This window comes from Strongylocentrotus purpuratus, unplaced genomic scaffold (assembly GCF_000002235.5).
Source record: "Strongylocentrotus purpuratus isolate Spur 01 unplaced genomic scaffold, Spur_5.0 spur5_scaffold_17, whole genome shotgun sequence".
Taxonomy (NCBI): domain Eukaryota; kingdom Metazoa; phylum Echinodermata; class Echinoidea; order Camarodonta; family Strongylocentrotidae; genus Strongylocentrotus; species Strongylocentrotus purpuratus.
In genome coordinates, this window is record NW_022145602.1 from 21,651,799 (window position 1) to 21,674,650 (window position 22,852).

General features: G+C 37.2%; 1 protein-coding gene across 3 annotated transcripts in view; it reads right to left on the reverse strand.

Moving 5' to 3' along the window:
- LOC753451 (scavenger receptor cysteine-rich domain superfamily protein) overlaps positions 1-12,043 on the reverse strand; it is a 32,429-nt gene extending 20,386 nt beyond the window's left edge. For 2 of the 3 annotated variants that reach the window (XM_030987914.1, XM_030987915.1), the window contains exon 1: positions 11,967-12,043. In XM_030987914.1, coding sequence (XP_030843774.1) covers positions 11,967-12,009 — 43 coding nt within the window. In that variant the 5' untranslated portion in view covers positions 12,010-12,043. The remainder of the gene's footprint in view (positions 1-11,966) is intronic. The other variant, XM_030987913.1, reaches the window with a different exon arrangement.
- Between the last annotated feature and the right edge of the window lie 10,809 nt (positions 12,044-22,852).

A 22,852-nucleotide genomic window follows, 5' to 3' on the forward strand; every position in this document is an offset into this window, starting at 1 on the left:
TTCAAATGCCTTCATATTCTAAATATGTCATGTAACATCGTAAAACTCGGGGTAGGATTTTTACGCCACGTGTTCGTGTAGTCCCATATACATCTTTCTGTGTACAGTGTATGTAACTTTACCAAGACTTGGCCAATTTTCTTATCATTTTGATGATTCCAGAACCTTGCAATACACACAAATTCTTATATGCTAGATGATCAACCTTTTCTGGTCGATTTCACACCGTTTCTTTCACAATGCAATGGCATGACCAGAACTCAACTTCATCTTTAAAATATATCGATATTCCCTCCTAAACAATTAATCCCTAACGTGACTTAAAGGGGAACGAAAAAGGAATGAAATTCACCCTATCTTTTGTTTTTAATATAGATTATACGCCAGTACTGTATTTGTATATTCTAAATTTTATGTTCATTTATATTTCATATTTCATTTATTGTAAAGGTCTTTGTGAAGTATTTGATGCGATATGTTTCAGTCACCTGTTACGGTTGGATCTTAACAGTCAGAATGAAAATTGCATACATTAGTTGTTACTAAGTAGGACAAACATTGTCGCTTGCCCTACCTAACAACGTATATTATATGCCATTTGAATTTTAAATATTGAAACAAATTATTCATGACAGGTGGATAACATAATTTGTACTTTTAGAAACACTTTACAAACTGATCTATGCATTCAACTTGGTTACATTACGGAAATGTTTTTTGAAACAGATAAATGGCACCATACAAATGCTGTGAATCATCATCATGGCATATTGCATACTTTCTCTTATTTTACCCTATCCCTCTCCTGCCACATAAAAAAATGAAAGTGGATACAAAACAACAGGAAGGTTTGAAATGAGTAACAGGCATGACATTAAATGAGAAAGATTAACTAAATAGCTATAACCCGAAGACCTTCTCTTTCAATCTATATGACTTTACATCAAGAGATAGCAAAGAATAACAAGATAATCCAAATATGAATAGCAAGAATATTAAATAGAGAAGAAAAAGCACTCAACGTCGCATTCTGTACATGTACGTTACACACATTTGTTTTAAAAAAGAGGTCTAAATCAAAGAAACGGTCCCAGTTATTATTCATATTACGTTTAATGGCGTCTGACTCTATAATACGTATTTCAAACTCATATTTGGTTGCCATAGAGTGGTAAAGTGTGCCGTCATCAAAAACTATTTTTGGAATTTCTCCTTAAAAAATTCTTCATTTTCCGAATGAGCTTAAAAATGATGTCCAAAATGTCGAAAACCAATTGAATATGTTAAGTATTGGATGAGATATGACCATCTGAATAAATAGATTTCCTATTGGAACTCAGTGTTATAATAGTGCTCTGGTTCATAACATTTCGAGCCAGAGCATTATAACACTGATTTCCTATAGGAAATCTATTAATTCAGATGGTCATATCTCAGCCAATGGTTTTAGATATTTGGACATTATTTTGTATGCTCTTTCGAAAAAAGAAGACAAAATTCAGAAATTCCAACAATATATTTTGATGATGTCACAGCTTCAGTACTCGATTCCTTGTACACGCCGCCACGGAATATAAATGATAAACCCTCCCCCTACACCAAAGGATGCAAATGCTCCTCACAATGCGTCTTTTATACAGCCTTTAAACCATCACATTTAGGTCTAAATTGTTAAATATTCTAAATTATCATTCATGTACACAGTGCGTGCCAGGACTCCCAGAACAAACTGTGAGCTGTAGAAATATTATACAAATGATGCATGCGCATGAGTTCATTATACGATCTATCCGCACTCGAGTTGAGGCTGTGTGTATCTATCGCACGAAGCCGTTAATGAAAACATGCATCATTTGTTTTATGCAACGAAACTCCTAGATCCTTGTTATTTGATGTAAAAAGAATTCATTCAAGATTGTTTCGTGACAGTATATGGCTGACAAATAAATCTCAAGTTAAATAAGGCTTAATTTAGTGTGCACACATAGCTCTAGATATAGCAAGCGCACTAATTACCTCTATATCCATTTACGCATAGTGCTGCGCAAGAATAGGCTCATGCTCACGCATTATTAAAGCGCTCTAACCTCTACGCGCACTACTGAGTTCTGAAAACGAGTTCAAAAGTACTGGAAAATATTGCACTCCTTTTCATGAAAACGAGTGCACTAGGCTCAGTAAATGAATCACACGTGATCGCGCATGACCAATCATTTGATTAGGATCTTTGAGTGAGTTGTATACAATTCCTTATATAACTTTACATAAAAAGTAAATGCATTATGCAGGCGCGGATCCAGGATTTTCCAATAGGGGGGGGGGGCCGGAAATTCGAAATTCGTGCAGACTATTATTTAAACTTACCTATACTGACAAGGTCATATTAGAAGCACTGTACTTTAATAGTGTACAGGTACCTACAAACGGCCACAATTTTTTTGGAAAGGTGACATGCTCACGTCACATCTCTTGTCCGATATCAACATTCCCTGTTTTCAAGTTATGCTCGCGCGCAATTTGTTTGACATTTCCATCAGTGGGGGCTGAAGCCTCTTCCCCAATATCAATTTCCTTGTTTAATTATGCATGTTGTGAAAGTGTTAATTGTCACCAAAATATACGAGATAAGATATAACAAATGCATATAGGTAATTTTTAAATTTTCGGGGAAAAGAGGCTGCAACCCCATCCCGCATTAACTGCAGGTGTTTTGAAATCAAATCAGACTCCCCAAAAAATTATTAACCACAACGCACGAATCCAGTTTCAAAAATCCAAAAAATGTCAGCTTCAGAGGGGGGGGCACGTACATCACCCCTTAGACTCCCTCTAAAATTATTAACCGAATCGCACGAATCCAGTTTTTAAAAATTCAGCTTCAGAGCTAGAGAGGAACCCCCCCCCCCCCACACACACACACACACACACACACACACCCCCTGTGCGCGCAAGCGCGAAATTAACATTGGCGCTAATGCGTAAGCAGGGGCGGCGGAGCTATTTCCAAAGTGGAAAGCACCAACAAAAAAGGGCACCTACAAAGCGAAATCTCAAAGCGAAAATATACATGTTTTTAGACATTGGTATATACCCTTTAATTGTGATTCCATTATCAGGGACGATTTCAATATTTGTTTTTCTTTATATATTATACAAGATATTGCCTAAGCATCACACTTTCGACTGGGTGTGATTGTCTGAATATTCATTTGCGAGCGAGCAAAGCGAGCGAGAAAAAATGTCAGATCTGTGAGGTCGCAGAGTGAAAAATTACATCTTATAAAGAGGAAAAAGCCAAATCATGATGGGGTTATAAGCATCACGGAAGACTGAAAAATCCTTTGTTTTAAAGTGACATACAATTGTATCATCTATAAATGCGAGCGAGCGAGCGAGCTTTAGGGGAAATTACTCTTAGTCGCTTTAAATTAGGTGCAAGACTACTGATGAGCAGGTTGGGGGGCACGTGCCCCCCAACCCCCCCCCCCCCTCCCCCCATGGCTACGTGCCTGATGATGAGAGGTTAAGGGGACACTTATCGAAAGGGATAAAGACACTTATTAGAAAAGAAAAGGAGCATGTGACAAGGTACAAAGAGTAATTATCAAAGGTACAAACGGGGCACTTCCTACACCTGAAAGGAGGCACTCACCAGAAATGAGATAGGGCACTTATGAGTATAGGTATGAGAAATGGGCATTTGTCAACGGAAAAGGGGCATCCATCAGAAATGGATTTATCAGGAAAAGGGAAAAGGAGCATTTATGAAAAGGGGATAGGTCTCTTATTAGAAAGGAAAAGGGGCACGATTTAAAATAAAAGGGCAGTTAGCGAAGGGGAAATGGGCACCCATCCAAAGCCCTTTTCACACCGGATCTGCGTAGAGTTGCGTAGTGTTGCGTACCGACTACGCCGAAGTTAAGCTGCGTACTCACGAATAAATTGATGCTTCGGCGTAGTCCCTGCGTAGGGTATGCGTAGGCTTGCGTACGATGGCGTATAGTTACGTACCCTGTGCGTAGGCACCGCGTACCTACGGCGTAGGCAATTGGCGTAGGGTTACGAACGCTTGCGTAGACCTGGCGAAGGGTTAAGTACGCTTGCGTAAAAATGCAGACATTTTTGTTGATGTACTACATTATTGTACTATGTATCATTCAAAAGGGTAATATATGAACTTTCTTTTGATGAACATTACAAGGTCACGTGATGTGATTTGATACCTCAAAACGCCAACAAAAGAGAGCGCTTATTTTGATTTGTGAATAAATGTGGACAGAAGTCTGATAGTTGTTGACTATATCTCTTTTTTCACTCATTTGTAAAATATCATTCCATAAAAATTTCCTGAAAGTTTGAAGACGATATCTGTTGTCCGTGGTCGGTAGCGTATTTGTGTGTGACAATGTAATGATATAAATGTTAGTCATTTATTCAATTTAAAGAAAAACTTCTGACATACACACTCAGTCTCACTAACAGAGTGAGAAAAAATTATTTCTTTGCTCATTTCAATTAAACAAAATTATATTACAAACATACAAACAGGACCACAAACGTACACACAAGCAAACAAACTGACACAAATACATACAGATTTCCACAAAACATAATAAAATTTTCGCATGAGGCATCAGTTTATGAATCTTATCTCTGCTTATTATATCAACAGCCTGAGATGTCAATTATCACAAATTGAATAAACCGTAACAAAACAAAACTTGTCAGTCTGAAATACCTTGTAGTAGTACAAACAGAATAACAAGCAAGAATGATCAATGATCAATACCTGCCAAGTTTACATCCAGGTATAAACCAAAACAAATCTTTATACCATACGTTTTTAATGCTTCGTCGGACTGGCGTAGGGTAGCGTACAGTTGCGTAGGCTTGGCGTACAGTTGCGTAGGCTTCCCAATAAACAGAACACCAAAAAGTAACCTCTTTTGGGAGTGTATTTTAAGTGATTTTAAAGTATAGTGCCTTTTGAACTAGATTTAAACGTTATCGACACGTGCCTTCATTTAAACAAAAAAGGTACTTCTGTTCACGTTTTCATCTAACCTAAAAACCACCAGTTTATCACGCGACTGGAGTAACGTGATTCCACTTACCTCTGTAAATCAAGTGTTTATGACCAAATAACCACTTGACCAAGCAACGAGTTTTTTGTCAGTTAAACGATGGTGGCGATAAATACGTAATTTTTTGGTCTTGTAAGCACCTTTATTGATTGGTTTCACCGGTTATCCAAGGTTGATGGTAATAATCACGTTACTTACACCGGCTAATCGTCTTATTGTTCTGTCCGTGAATCTCTGGTTATATTCAACTAGTAATTCTGAGGTGTCTTACACACCTCTTTAAAAGGTTTCAAAGTTACCATAAATTTCTTGGTTATGATCACGTGGCTCAAGCTGATTACTAATCTAAGCTGTGAAAACGTGATATGTAGGTGTGAAAATTAGTAATTATTAAGTGTTTTAAAACACCTTTTTAAATGGTAGTCAAAGTTGCCATAAGTTCCGCGGTGATGATCTCGTGACCCAAACGGATTATTGATCTAAGCTGGTCATACGTGACTTTTAGGTGTGAAAAATTTGTCATTATTAGGTGTCTTAAAACACCTATTTAAATGGTTTCAAAGATACCATAACTTTCTTGGTGATGATCACGTAGTTAAAACTGATTACTAATCTAAGCTGTGAATCCGTGATATTTAGGTGTGAAAAATTAGTAATTATTAGGTGTCTTAAAACACCTATTTAAATGGTAGTCAAAGTTGCCAGCAGTTCCGCGGTGGTGATCTCGTGACTCAAACGGAATATTAATCTAAGCAGGGCATACGTGACTTTTAGGTGTGAACAAATAGTCATTATAAGGTGTCTTAAAACACCTATTTAAATGGAAGTCAAAGTTGCCATAAGTTCCGCGGTGATGATCGCGTGACTCAAACGGATTATTAATATAAGCTGGGTATTCCGTGTTTTCCATGTGTGAACATGAGTTATTCTTGGGTGTCTTGATGGTTTCACAGTTACCATTTAAGTTCCGTGGTGATAATCCCGTGACTGTTGGCATATTTCTATTTTCACCAGTTGATGACTGTTGGCATAGTTTCATTGCACCAGTTGATAACTGGAGTGTGCATATTTCCAGTTGCACCAGTTGATGACTGAGCGTTGGCATATTTCGAGTTGACCCAGCTGACACCAATTCATTTGCATATTGAATATGGGGTGCGTGCAGATCTATGTTTTTTAAACGATTTATCTGAATTTACAGCATATTTCTTAATTACTGATGATTTAGTTATATGAAATTCATTTCGAAAATACTACAAGTATAAATTACCAGTTATTAGGACATTTCGCTACTTCGTATAAATAGTTAAACATGAATAAGGGAAACATTAACTGTGAACTAAAATAATTTCAATAAAGTACAAGTATACGAAATTTTTCGATTAATTCAATTATGTAAGTCTACTTATTACCAATGCCCTTACATTGGAAATACAGACGTACCAGTATTGAAGTATTGTTGCTGTTCAACTGGTTGGAAGTTTTACCAAATGGTTCTAATGGCTCAGCTAGACCAGTTGAATTATAACTGGCCTGGATCAACTGGATCATTTAGCCCATTTCAATTTCCAGGGTTACCAGATGGCATTAAATGGTTCATCAACTGGACCAGTTGCAACTAGCTTTCTCTTCTGGGATGTTTGCACCCCCCCCCCCCCCCCCACCCAACCCCCTCTTACCCCAAACTGCTTCCGGCGCGCTTGGATCCAAGACACGATGTTCAGAAACGGGATGAGAACGTCATTATTTTGGTTCATTTATTGTGTAACATTTGCGTAATTATTGGGTTGAACGCGGGTTACAGTAACATACTTTCTCTTCGACGTAAATTTCACGTGAATGAAGAACATGATTCATCTCAAGTCAGCCTCGTAATATTCACGTGAATTTCACGCAGATATTTTGACTAAAACTATCGCTAACGCTTCACGTGTTTCTGTGACGCGATAATTTCGTTTATGAAGATGTAATTTCATAACCAAACAAACACGGGAGTATTAGGTTTACAAACCATGGTCTCCAAGGTAGGGATAATCACGTTATTATAATGGTGATATTGCAGTGACAATTGCGTGATTTAGTGAACGTGTGTTTCAAGTTACCTAATGCAATAAACGTATTAACACATTTACGTAAATGTCCGGTGTTTGAAGAACGTAACTCTCCTCAAGTCGATACCTTGATATTGACGTGATTTTCACGTGATTTTATTTATTTGGTTGGCGTACAGTTGCATAGTAAAGTCTACGCCGAAGGTACGCGAAAAAAATTAAACATGTTTAATTGTTTGCGTTCATTTCGCGTACCCATTCGCGTCCCTCCGCGTACAGTTGCGTAGGGTTGCGTACGATCGGCGTAGGGTTGCGTACGATCGGCGTAGTCGCTACGCAACTCTACGCAACTCAACGCAAGGCCCGGTGTGAAAGCCCCTTTAACTTCGGCGTAGTTGGTACGCAACACTACGCAACTCTACGCAGATCCGGTGTGAAAGGGGCTTTAGATGAAAAGAGTACTTATCAGGAGGGAAGGGGTACTTTTCAATTTTCAAAGTAAAACGAGCATCTCTCAGATTTGAATAGGGGCAATTATCGGAGGTGAAGAGCGCACTGAAGTGAAAAGAATTAACTTCTAATATTTGAAAATGGTCATTTACCAGAGATGAAAAGGGACACTTTTTTATTTATGAAGGGCCTCATTTTTCTAAATAGCCCTTATCAGATAGGAAAGGGGGCACATGTGTTGATGAAATGTGCGCTTATCCGAGTTAAAAAGGGAAGGGGCACTTCTTTACAAAGTAAAAGTGGCCCTTTGGGGGGGGGGGGTACTTGAAAAAGTGGGGCGAACTTTCCCCCTTACCCCTGCCACCCGCCCCATCATCTAAAAATCCAAAATGATGCTGTAGGGGCCGGGCGCGGCTTTATCATGAGTGCTTTTTTGTGAACCTCTTTTTTATAAATATATTATGCTGGATTAAGACGCAGATTGCACACTCTAAAATGATAGTATGGTCATCCCCAATAGGCCAATACGTTTGCAGTTCACGTATGCACCCCTTCCTCCTAATCCATCCGTCACTGCCATTTACGTATGGCCGGCAGGCGTATTTTTAATTTACACGCTAGCGAGGGGAATTTCTCGATTAATTCCAATGAAACCGCTTAAAATTCCAATGAAACCGCTCGCGAAGAGTCCAGCCTGGATCGGAGAGCTCGCTAGTGCTATACGCTAGTGTGAATTTACATCCAGGAGAAAGTTTGCTTATCTTTTTCTTGAAACACTTGAACGGTTATGGAAACTGTTTGTGTTTCTAATCTCCAAATATTAATATTATTCTGCATCAAATATAAAACAATGATTTCTACTGTGATATGTAAAGGCACGAACTTACGTTAATACATACACATATTTTTTTTGTAACCAAGAAGGTGCACCGTGGTAATACATTTAAACAAACACATCAACATGTTATCTAGACAACTCATCATCATAGCCATTGTAAAACCATATATTAATGATACATGTAAAATATAGATTGAAGCAATTCTCGTCAATTGGCTGTATCCTGAGTGTGATTTATATAATGTTTTTTTTTTTTTATATCATTTGCATCTACCTGTAGTTGAAGAATAGATACAGTGTATAACATCAATTAAGTTGGAGTTCAATTGGAAGGAAGTAACGAGGAATATTAAAGCAAGGGAGACTGGGAGATGAGGAAAGCAGGAAGTTAGAAATTGAGAGATTACTCGCGAGATAGCCTTGCATTAATGAATCCTTTATATAATGTTGTCTTGAGAGAAAGTAGACGATTTTTTTTTTTTAATTGGAGATTAGTGCAAGTATTAGATATATTGGAAATAGAATTAATGAGAAAGTTATTTTTATCGAGATCAATACATGGGGGGGGGCACAATCAAAATAGGGCACCTTCTGGAATATAAGGTGCACCTTTTATCATAGCTCCAAATTATTCAATTGCCTCTTTTTTGAAACGCGAACCTTAGACACACTGGCTACCTTTGTTCGCACCATTGATTTGAATGAACTCATATAGACTGAACATTATCTTGCCCTTTTTACAATTTTTACCTTCAATTTGATATTCTATTAGTTATGTTATATATATTTTTTTTTTTTATTATTTTTTTTTTAATAGTTTTTTTTTAAGTTTTTTTTTAAATAGTTTTTTAAACATGATAAATATGATAAATATTATACCCATCCTCTTATTTCTTGTGTTTTTTTTCTTATGTTTACCTTGATGTTTTTTGTGTTATGTTATCGGTTTTACAGTTTTACTCGTATGCTTGTTGTCGTTCTAGTTGAATATCTGCAATTAACTGTCTTATTACTTGTTTGTTTTGTACATTAATCTGTTAGATATTTATTTGTTTGACTATACATGTACATATTCATTGCCTTACTTCTTGCATTTGCAACGTTTTTACATATTATTGTATAATTCACTGTATATTTTATTGTTATTTTTATGTTTGTGGACCCCTTTGAAAATCGGCTGTGCTGAAAGGGCCATCCACCCTATGAGAGGATATAAATAAATAAATAAATAAATTAATTAATTAATTAATAAACCTACAAAGGGAAACATCAAAATGTAAATCTGCCATATTAAGACATTGATAGACGTACGCGTAACGCATGTCACACACAGAAAAATGAGAAGAAAAGAAAGAATAATGTTTTAAAAAAGAAGATAGAGGAAAAGGAGAGAGACAGAGAGAGGGAGAGAGAGAAAGAAAGAAAGAAAAAAGGAAGAACATGAAACTTAACTTTACACTTAGGCCTACATATTACATTTCCGACTGAGTTTGCTTGACATGTGCTTAAGTAGTCTGCGGACGAAAGTACAACAATACGAAAACAGAAGTTATATGAAGTTGTCTTTAAGAGACTAAGAGAGGTTATTTCTAAAATGAAATGAAAGGGGTAATGTGACTCTCAAGGAGGAAATTACAATTTCTATCGCTCATGACGACTATTTGGAATTTCCTATTTTTTTTAAAGTTCAAGAACTGCCTCGGGCTCCGCCCCATGCAAGACTCCCGGCAACAGCAAATTATTTACACAATTTCTTGCTGTCTGCTGTCTCGAGATCACTGGAGCGAAGAAAGGTAACATATAGCAAGAATCCCTATTCAGTGAAGGATTAATCCCTTTTATTATTAAAGACTCCCGGCAAAGGCTCTCCCCCTGCAAAATTGGAGAGAATTTTATGTAGTTTAAGCTTCTAACAACCACTCCCGTGGACCTTTTATTATTTACACAAAGGTAAAAGTGTATAGCAAGAATCCCTATTCAGTGAAGGATTCATCCTTTTTATGCAAATGCTTCTTCTACCATTCTTGACCAGAAGTGCGTTTCAAACTCAATGATGTGGGTATAATCCCAATGAATGGTGTGTCCAGTGTTACGGGATTGTTTTGCTACTTGCTGCCTAATCTGAGGGCTCTGTTGTGCTCTTTAAAAAGAGGACACAATAGGGGCAGCGCAATTTAAATATCAAGGGATGTATTAGAGTTTATTTCAAAGAAATGAAAGGGCTATTTGACTTTCAATAAAAACTCTAATCCGTCCCTTGAAATTTAAATTGCACTGCCCCCATTCAGTGTGCCATTTTCAAAGAGCACAAAAAGGCTTCAGATTGAAGATTCCATCTCATAAAATTGTCTATAAGAGAGAAAGAGAGTTCATTTCGAGAGAAAAAATGAAATGAAAGGGCTATTTGACAAGAGCCCTTTCATTTCATTTTAGAAATAACCTCTCTTCCTCTCTTATAGACAATTTTCTCTCTTGAAAGTCAAGTAGCCCTTTCATTTCATTTTAAAAATAACCTCTTTTTTTCTCCTAAAGACAATTTCTCTCTTGAAAAGGCTCTGCCAGGCCCCTCAAGCTCTGCCATGTTGTATGGATCCATTAGAAAGCAAAATAAGCCCACTAAATAATTAATATATATTAAAACGTCATTGCGATTCACCCAAATAAGAAATCTACGTAAGAGGCATTTTGAAAGTTTTAAGAAAATTCCTTCAAATTCCAGGATATTGGGTGTTGTTTTTCAGGAAACTATGTTTAAACGAGTGGAAGCACTGGCGGTTCTGTTTTTTTTTAAACTGTAACAATTCTCCTTGGATCAGATATAGACCAAAAACAAGCTTCATTACCTTCAGTATACAAATGTCATTTCGAACCTTACAGCTTTCATAGAAATCGCTTCTGGACCGTCAAGGAAAAGTTTGAGAACCCCTGGTCTAGTCATTATACAAATCAGGACTAACTTGACAACTTGACAAAAATTTGAGGGGGGGTTCGACCCCCCCCCCCCCCCCCCCCCGCGTACGCGCCTGCATGTGCATCCCTTCCTCCTTATTCCCTTATCCATCGTTACCGTCACTACCATTTAAGTAGGGCCGGCCCCCTCTTCAATAACGGCTCCCAAGCCATCAAGAATGACCCCATAATTTATAGATTACCATTCTGCCGTTCTTTGGAGGGGTCGGGCGCGGCCTTTTCAGAAGTGTTTCTACACTAACCTTTTCTTGCACTACGGCTTAACATAAACAAACATGCTAAGATTTTTTTTAAAAGAAGCATAATTCCGACTCAGTTTCGCATAACCTAAAAATAAGAATACGGCCAGTCACCTCCCCCCCCCCCCCCCCCCCCCCCCCACAGAAATATATATGAATTATTTTCACCTATGTATCATTCGAGAGCATATTACTTCTTTTTTTATGAAAAGCAGAATATTAATTCAACACAGCTCATAATGTTCTCGCAATTACCGTTTGTTTTGGGTTTCGTTTTGTCTGGGACGCATAAATACTGGCGTCTGGTTCTATATTCTACGTATGCCATACTCACATTCGGTAGTCATTCCTTGTACACCCCACCATAGTACATGCATACAGACTAGTATCCGCAGTAGAGGAAGAAATGTCCCCATCTTTATATTTCACGATTTATGAGACACACACCTGTGAATGCATAAGTATTCTGACACAATGAGCAAGTTACTGTAATGGTACGCTCATTTGGGCTAAAGGGGGCGCTAGAGCCATAGAAGAGCCGGGCTGGGTTGATTAATGGTACAATTATTAGTTTGACTTGGTATACACCTAAAAGCTAAATAACATTAATTATGTTTCCAATAGTATGCCGGGAACGGGTAAACAACCCCTGGTTTTGAATTCTTGCATTAGATTAAAGTGTTCATTTCGAAAAGCACGTTGGAAATGAAATCCTGCATCAAGATGTACAGGTGTTCATTTCCAATAACAAGTTAGACAATAGACTGTTTTGCCGGTGACGCGACATTCTCGCGAAGAGATAGACTCCTCCCATATTTGTCGGTGACTAGTTCAGATAACACTCTTCTATTATGCTTTGTCATTGGTTATAATTAATTAACATATGGAAAACTTACGCGCATCTGCTCTGCGCCTCGTCGCTTATCCTGTTAAGCACGGGGAACGTACACCAAAAAAGCCATGTTTTGATATAATTGCTGGTATTACGGGAAAATGGAATTTTTTTAAAAAAATCTTCGGACGGTTTCTTATAATTTGAAATGTCGTCTTAAAAATGATACTAAATTTGGGATTATTCTTTCAGGGGAAACGGTTGCACTTTTCCCCTAAAAGTTTTGACTTTTTCAGCCTGCCTATGGAGATTGCACTGTTTTTCCCCTTTTTTGTCGGGTTTCGCTCAGTCAACCAGTCGGCAAATCTTACACGAGTGAGGTATAAAAAATCTTCGGACGGATTCAGAAACCTTGACATCCCACCTTTACGTTGGTATAACGATTGTTTTCATTTGTGGAGGGGAAACGGTGGCAATTTTCCAACAAATAAAAGGTAGCTTTTCATAGTAAACCAAGGTGACTGGGATAGTGTAGCGCTATAGCTACTCACAACGAGTGCGCCCGTACCGTACAAACAATGCACAGTTATAGCTTCCGTGCAATCGCTGTAGAGGTCAGTGTGTGTATTTAACGCAGTGCGTATACAGAGTGTGTGCGTTGCGCTCAAAATCTCGGATCGGAGACCGCATTACGCGCATCATGTCTATACATGCGCACCCGAATGGGTCATTGCACTCCAACTAGAGGGAAGTCAGTATAATCATTGGCAAAGGGAATGAGTTCGATTTCGTCTACGGTGTAATGGCAAGCCTCTGCTGGTGTAGTCTACCGTAATTTTGCATTTATTTAACTATAGGTGAGTTTCATTTCTAATTCTAGTTTGTTAGTGTTAGTAAGTAGTCAACGAGAGCAAGCGCTCGCACCCCTGCTTTGTCGCATTGAACTAGTCCGATCAGTGTACTTTCACGCAAGAGTGCACTTGAGCGCGCTCTCTTCGTTAAAGCGGTTGTTTAGTGCTGTATTCTTTTATGCGCGTTTAGGGCTAAAAGTTTTCCATATAGGTATAACTCCTCTCTTAATTGGTCGGATGACCTAAGGGTAATTTGATATATCCCGTCTTGTAATTGGTTGGCTTCGTAAGAGTCCTCCTGGTTGGTTGGCAATATCATGTAATATCTAAGCCTCATCGGGTGCCGCGGTATTTAAATGCGAGGTGCGGGATTCAGTTTTAGTTGATATTATTTGAGAGTTTATATTATTTGAGAGTTTATTTCATTCCGTTATCATGTTTAGGATGTGCTGCTAATTTACTGTCAATATGGCCGTCCAGCCTCTGAGAAAAGCAGCTTATTTACAATGTTTATTTAATAATAATACTCTTCGTTTGCAACGATTGGAGCTTCGGCTGATATATATATATATATATATATATTTAATAAAGTGGACTTCAACTGTAATTCCGAGCTTCTTGTGTTTTCATTTATATTTGAACTTGTCATCTTCAACTCATTAACTGGCCTACTACATTACTGTGAGTAATTCATCTCTTATACCAGCCTCTCGCATGCACACATCACGTGATGGCATTTCAATATTGACATTATGAGGTTTATTATGTTCACATAAAATTATGACCAACGGAGAAAAGGGGTCTTTATGACGTCACATAGCGTTATAGCGTAAGTGTAAATGACATTCTTTAATTCGCCCACATATTTTGGGGTATTTTGGGGTATTACTTAATTTACAGCTCAAATATTGACTATTTTGTAATACAAAATTAAAAGAAAAGATTATGTGCTGAATGAGTATTCCTTTTAAAGGGATCCGGTAATTTATTTGTCTCATATTTTGAAACAAAATTCTGGATTCACTCATGCTGCAATGATAATTATAAACCTTTAGGTCTGTCAGGAACTCCATGACTTTTACAAGCCGATCGCCTGTCTGAATATCAAGATATTTATGATTAAAAATCGAAACAAAATTTTGCGTTTGCCAAACGGTTTTCATAACACTACAGTCTATAGGGGCTAATGAGTATGGTAAATACGGTCACTTAAAGATTTATTCTTTTTTGAGGCAGTTCTTGATCACTTTGAAGAACGATTTTTTTTTTTAGGGCTTCAATATTACACCATTTGCTCGGGAAAATTTGAGGAAAACAATATTGTTTAAAAAAAATTGACCCTCGGTATTGGTATAAATTGTATAATTGGTCCTCAAGAGGGCGACATGCATTGATTAAAAAGACCGTCCAGGAAAATCATCTAAACAGGTTGATATAAAATAGGCCTTGAACATGTTGAAGTTTTCATGTAGGGACTTACGTTCTGAAATATATCTTTCCAAGTTCATTGAAGAGCTCTGCCTCTTCTTCTTCTTCTTAGCGAGTGACTACACAAGTCCCATCCAGTGGTCCACACAGGCTTTGGCACGGCAATTCACGGCTTCCAGGTCATCTTGGGTGCATGGCTCTGGCAGGAGTGGGCAGACTAGCAGGTGTTCCATTGTCTGTTCCTGGCCGCATTCACATGCCTCAGAACAATATGACTTAATTGTAGGTAAATCGAACCGTAATAGCAAACAACTCTAAAAGTAAAGGGAAAATAAGAGAAGCAGCTAGCGGGCAAAAGTTAAAACGAAGTCGGTCCCAAATAAAAGAAGAAAGTTGTGAATTTTAAATAGTTGTAATCACTATACGTATGGGAACCACAATTAGCCTAAATAGGGAATGTTACTGTGACAAATTTTCCCATCTGTTCCAATATACAAAATGACTGAAATAGTTTTTTCTTCTAAATGTTTGATTCGGGAAGGTAATTCTCTATAGAGGACAGACGATTTTGGTAAAATTAAAATTACCAAAAAATCAAATGTGGAGTAACCCAATGATTAATATTAGGCCCTTATTGTGTTTTTATGATATATTCATAATATTCCTACAGTGTGTCGAGAATATTAAACTCAATTTTATTTTCCGACGTTACAAGTGTTTTTTATCCCATCAAAATATTCAATCACTTCAAGATATTTTAATCGAGAAATAAAGTTAAAACCACATGGTTTTCTGTAGGTAAATTGTCAATTAATTTAAGTGAGACATTATATTAATTTGACTAATACAACATGTGACACTGATTCTGTTATTATTCGTTTGTGTAGTACAGAAATTAACAAGGTCCCTTCATTTAAATTTCTTGGCATAATCATTGATTAGATATTGAAATGGACTATCATGTAAATGCTGTTTGAGAGTTGGCCATGCGATCATGACTACGTCACGGTTCACTAAAAAAATTGCCTATTCGCATAGCTATAGGGATCTCATAATTTCTATTTAAAACATGCATTACTCTATTATTGTTTGGTCCTATTTATTTCAAGCTTTCCCAGTTTAGTTAGCTTATTTTTTTGCTTTCATACCAAAAATACAATTATTTAAAAAAATTAATTTGGTTAATTTGTGGATGTTACGAAAAAATAAAAAAAAGGATAACGTAACCAAGAAAACAAACACGAAACTCTTTAAACAAAATTGAATAAGCGTCACTATAAGAAAGCAACAATAATAATCAAAATAAATACAATTCTGTAGCAGCATGTATATCGAATAACCGGTATTGTGTTTATATAGGCCTTAAACTTGGTTATCTTTTTCAGGGGGAAAAAAAATCCACAAATAAGCATATATTTTGATTAAAATACTTTTAAATGGAACCGAAGTTGAATGATAGTCCACTAGGGCTGATCTAAACAATACCCATCAGATAAAAATACACTGTCGCTCATTCAGTTGGAATATTTTCGTTTTACCCCAATTTATGGAATTATTTTTAAAAATCATCTTAAAATAATAGATGTAGATAATAGTATACATTCTCAGATTTTATTGAATAATAATTTGACAATGTGTGTTTTGCGTTACTGCTAAAGCATGTGTATGCTACTATGCTTATCAACTAAGGGGCCTACGCCCTTAAGTCATAAATGACAGTAATGAGGATTAATGGCCCCACAAAATGGCACTAATATAGCACATCGACACGGTTTTTATCCTGGGGCCTCACAGTTACGAGGCCATTGCTTTGTCATTGAACCATGACTGTACGCACCAGGGGCTAGGGTAGGGGCAGTTTCCATAAAGAGAAAAAAACAAAGAAAATGCAATAAATTTTCAATAATTTATTGCATTTTACCCCGGTCCCCAACATTAAAAAAATCCTCTGGACGGCCGTGCATTATGGCTCAAGGCATGGGCACACAGTGGATTTTATTATGTTGGGAACCCGGGGTAAAATGCAATAAATAATTGAAAATGTATTGCATTTTCTTTGTGTTTTTTTTATTTATGGAAACTGCCCCCTACCAAAATAGTTGAATGGTGGTAAGAGATAAAATTATATATATATATATATATAATAAAAAAAGTTGAAAAAACAATAAAATACATGAGAAATTATCAAAACAAGAGATAACAAACGGAATAACCTGGGTCTTCCAAATCTTTTGTAGTATTATTGTTTTAAATGGTCTAACGATACATGTAGTGAAAAAAAATGCTTAAATATAAGGAGTATATGAGGTATGAGTAAAAAGTTGAATTTTATGACCTTATTTGCAAAAATTTCCATAAATATGCAAATAAGTGTATTTTTCAAAAGAATTAGATTTACCATAGTATTCTATACACTTCACTTGACATGCGTGCAAATTTTCGTGGCGATCGGCTGTTTCACGGCCGAGATCTTAAGGGGGCATAATGCCCCCCCCCCCCCCGGCCATATCAAGACGTCAAATAGCCCGACTTTTTAGGGTTAAACCAAGTACCATTTGCAGACCAAAACAGTGAGAAATAACTGCCTGTTTTAAAGAGTTAAACTTGTCAGTTAGTGAGCGAAATGGTTTTGAATTTATTTTATTTGATTCATATAACTATAGCTCTCTTACCCCGTTATTTATTTTATATAATTTCCTTCTTCGTCTTCTTTTCTCTTTCAATATTTTCTCTCCCTCTTCCCTCTCTCCCTCTCTCTATTGTCCCCATCTCTCTCTACCCCCACCCCTCTATACCTAGACCCCTCTCTCTTTCTCTCCCCCCCCCCCCCCCCCCCTCTCCCTCTCAATATCATAAGTTCAACGTGTTAGGCCTATCCTTTGGAAGATATCCTTGTAAACATAGATTTGAGAATGATCCTTCTTGTTAGGATGTTAATCAATAAGCTGAATTTGAATTTAAAAAGTCCCCTCTCGCTTCGCCACTCTCCCTCTCCCATCTCCCTTATAGAAAGAGACCAAATTACCTCCCCCCCCCCCCCCCCCCTACACTAGTACGTACGTATACGCCCCTGGCCATTTACGATACAGTAGAGCAGGATGTTAGTATACGTTATTTAATATGAGTATTAATATACCAAATACAAATGTAGTATTATTACAACGACTACAACAAATAATAAATAAAACCAGACATTGAAGTTTGACCCCTATTGGGCAGACGTGATTGGTGCAAAAGCAATTAGGCCTACATCCTATGGCACCGTCCATGCAGCCATGCCATCGACAAATATTTGCGATGCAATTTTTATTATTCTCACGTAATAACCTAAGTTGTAACATTGCTAAATTTAGAGACAACTGCCAGTAGCAAATAATGAGGTGTTTTTATTTGCATAAAAATAAAGAAATATAATAGAAAATAATGGCCACAATTGACGCAAAGAAAAAAGAATCTCGTCATCAATGACCTCATATTGCGAGCGAGCAGAGCGAGCAAGCGCTTTGGGGGAGAGAATTAAATTATTTAAGAAACAGCAACATGTAGAAATTATACAGTTTCATGAAAAGGATACTACTAATACTACTACTACTACTATTACTACTGGTACTAATACTACTACTACTGTGACAAGTCTTGGATCTTGGATGACCTAAAATGGCCAACTCTAAATGAATTGTTCGACAAGGCCACTTGTTGTCTGGTTTTTAAATGTATTAATAATTTAGCTCCTCCAGCTATGTCTGATAAATTTGTACTACTCGATGATGTTATGCAACGTACAACTCGAAATAGTAATAAGAATCTTATGAAACCTTTTAAGTGCAATACTGAATTTTATTCTAACACTTTCGTGAATTAGGGCGTGGAAGCCCGACTTTGTTTAATTATCAATGTATTTAAACGGATGATATCAGAGAAGTAACATGTTTTTTTTTTTAAATCAAACTCATTTTAAATTTGTATCTACTAAATTGGATCTGGGACATTTATAGGTTCTCTGTCAATTTTATCATGAATCCTCTATCTTGCTGAACATTGTAAAATCTGACCTTTCTTGCCATTTTACAATATTATATCATCTGAGCGGTGTCTCACTTCCTGTTTTTTGTAATACAAAGGTCTTTTTAACTTCTTATATTGTATCATTATTTACTTTTTATGGTCTTACCTTTACTATATATATTTGTTGTCGTATTTGATGTTATACTCTATTTTTTTCTCTCACTTTATTAAATATGTAAACATTTTGCATATGTATTTGTACTTTTACAAAGCAAGGCAACATGAAAGATCAGGTTTTTGTTTTTATCGTAACTTATTTCACATCGTTAGTTTTACATGTTTATCATTGTGCTTTGATGTTAATATGCTTTATATAATATTCAATTTGTTGTATTTTTTCTTCTTACTGTTATATGTATGATTTTGTTTTGAGAATTCGTATAATATATATAATACGTATAATATGTGTGTATTTTTATTGAGACAGGGCCTTATGGAAGACCAGTTTTTAATCTGAATGAGTACCCTGTATAAAAATGTGAAATAGATAAATAAATAAATAGTGAAGATAATAATGATAATAAAAATAACAAAAAAATAATCTATTAACACATTTTGAAGTTTATATTGCCTATATTTAAGCCCCTATCAGGGATTTGCAAGCCTTCAAGAACTCATCCCAAAATGTATCTGTACCAGCCATGCAGATGAGGTTTTTTACAGTATGTGCAGAATCTCAGATCAAAATCTCAGATTAAAAGACTTATACCCTTTTCACATCTACCAAATATTGCTTAACCCCGGGAAATAGGTGGGGCTAAGGGGGCTCTTAGCCCCACCAATTCCTTCCTTAGCCCCACCAATTACCCGGGGTAATTTTAGCCGGCTTTCTGTTCACATTACGTTTTGCCAAAGTGGGCTAACCCCACAAATAGTACGGGACTATCTGGCCCTGCAAAATAGCAGGGTTAGCCGGGCAATTGCGGGGTTAGCCGGGCAATTGTGGTGCTAAGCTGCGTAGTGTGAATCCGAACCGGGCTAAGGAGAAGCGGGGCTAAGCAACAGCCAATCACAGACAGCGTGGTCGTGTGGTCGTGAATTTGCATTTATCGCGCGCTATGCATGCAGTTCACGTTACGCATGCATGCAGTTCACGGAATTGAATTTATATTTATATTGAATTTAGCGCGCGGGTTTTTCCCCTTCATTTAGTCGAAAGGCGCATGCGCGGTAGCAAAAGCATTAATATTCATGAGCTATCGAATAGTCCGGGGCTAAGGCGAACGTAGTGTGAATCGCGTGAAATTTCTTAACCCCGGCTAAGCACATAGTCCGGGGTTAAGAAAATAGATGTGAACAGCAAAAAAAATAGTATGGGGTTAAGGATAGTATGGGGTTAAGGATAGTCCGGGGTTAAGAAAAATAGATGTGAAAAGGGTATTAGTGGTTTTCTTTCTATGAGTGAATATTGAAGCACTCATTTTCTACAAAATTGAATGGGATGAATAAAACAAAATTCAAATTTGAAAAAGAAAAATGAGTGTAACGTTGCTATTATTAAGAAAATTGCCACAATTCATGTTGGACCTTTAACAAGTTCTGAGTTTGGGGCGGTGCAAATCCATGTTGTTCAGACAGTTTTTTATGGACAAACCCCACTTAAAGTATTTTCATATTATGCTCCTGTCTAGGAAAACTGATAATTGGCCACTGTAGACAGATGGCCTGTCTAAAAAGGTTCTTACATATATAATTCTTTCCAGAGAGAGACAATGTACATGACCACTACAGACACGTGGCTTTTATAGAGAGGTTGCCACTAAGACAGGCTTGACACTGTACAAAAGTACTGGAAATTTTGCAAAAATACCAAAATAGTACGGTTCAGGAATTGCCAAATAACTCGGTTCACCCACACCTACGCACACACACCCACGCACCAATAAGCGCGCACACCCATACCTAGCGACAAAGGCTATGGATTACATGTTGCCTTAACTTGGGCGGAAATACATTAGATATTAAACATGAAACATTTGAACAAGAATGACACTATATACACATCAACGCCAACCCACACGCGCACATTCACCCACAAACAGAAACACACATGTTAACAGGTTGAACAACATCTTACAAAAATAAATGCGCTTTTGAGAAATCGTGCATTTGATATCAAACCTGTTGTAGTTCCTTTCAATTTCACGTGACTATTCTTTAATTTTGTTTTAATCAGTTTGAGGTGAACTTGATGGGTGATTCACATGTATTTTTCAATGTTCAAAATACACTTATTTCAATGCTGCAATCATAATTATAAGCCTCAGGGTCGGTCAGGAATCCCATATGACGCTTTCAAGCCTATCGCCTGTTTGATTGACGGTCTGCATGTCTCCCTCTTTCGGCGCTTACATCGCATGATGTATATGTTCTGATTACATTTCCTCTCGCTTCTAAAATTCTTTGTGTCAGGCGCGTACGCAAGGGGGGGGGGGGGGGGGGTGTTTTGGGTGTTAACCCTCCCCCTCAATTTTTGTTTTGTTGTTGCTCAACGGGGCCAGGGGGAAGGATGGGTGTGTGTTGAGTATTTAAAAAAAAAAGAATGCTCCTCTGATAATTGCCCTATTCAAATTTGAGAGGTGCCTCATTTACTTTGACAAGTGCCCCTTTTCCTGTGTAAGAAGTTCCCCTCCCCTTGGATATGCACCTTATATTTTCACATGTGCCCCTTTTCCTTTCTAATAAGTGCCCCTTTTACTAATGATAAGTGTCCCACTAAAAGGAGCCCCTTCCCCTCCTCATAAGTGCCACTTTTCTGATAAATGACCCTTTTCAGGTACGAGAAGTTACCCCTTTTCACTTCATATAAGTTCCCCCTTCACCTCCGATAAATGCCCCTTTTAAATCTGATCGGTGCCCATTTTCTTTCAGCTAATGCACTTTTTTCTTTATTATAAGTGGCCCTTTTTAATCACTTCAGTGCCCCTTTTCATATCTGGTCATTGCCCCTTTTCAGGTGCGATAAGTGCCTCTTTTCACCTCACACAATGATACGCACTGAGACCTCAGAAATCTTTTAAAAAAATGTCCTCGCTCGCAAGTATGGTGTATAAAGTGAAAAAAATATTGAAATCATCCCTGATAATGTAATCACAATGTAGGGGTATATACCAATGTCTAAATAAATGTTTATTTTTCGCTTTGAGATTTCCCTTTGTAGTTGCCCTTTTTCCCCAGAAAGTGCCCTTTTTTTGCCCCCCCCCCCCCCCCCATCCACCAATTTGGAAGTCGTTCGGCCGCCTCTGCTTCACAAACATGTGGCATAAAAATCGGGCCTCATTTTTAAGCTTTTACTTGTCATACTTACAATATGAAGGCATGTGAAGAGCGATGCTTTTCAGGGAACCTTTTTTTTTCTCTTACGTTCTTCCACACTTGCATAATAACAATGAAAACGCTCACAAATTATTGTTCATCTCTCCCTAGAACTCAACTTTTTCTTGGGGGTTGTCAATACTAAATTGTTCGACCAGGTAACTGGAAAGTGTTTAAAGCGTGTTGCAGGGATTTGCACGGCCCAAAACTCAAAACTTGTGAAAGGGCCAAAATGTAAAAAAAACATATAACTGAAAAGATTCCTAAAAAGTATGGTGGCAAAATATTCATTTCATTCATGAATTTTTGCAACTGGCAGCAATTTATTTACCCCATTTGTTCTGTACAAAATGAGGGATTCAATTTCATTTCATTACCTCAACTGGCTGCTGCAGATAAATTTTGAGATAAGTTTCTGGGGCTTGCAAATCTCTGATAGGTGCTTTTATAAAGGAAATATAAACTTTGAAATGTGTTAAAGATACTATGTCTCATTTGCAGGCCAAAAAAAGAAAAGGTTAAATTACATCGCCATTTGGAAGAAAATACTATTTGTTGAACTTCCCTCAAAACGAAAGGGCTTGAAAATGTCTTTTTGTGCGAAAATAATGGCAGTTAGTTGTAGAATGGACTTTAGGGATTGCAATCCTTTTAGTAGATAGTCTGATTTTAAGACCCTGGAACCAAATGGTCATACGTTTTGTGCTGCACAAAGATTCAATCAGTTTA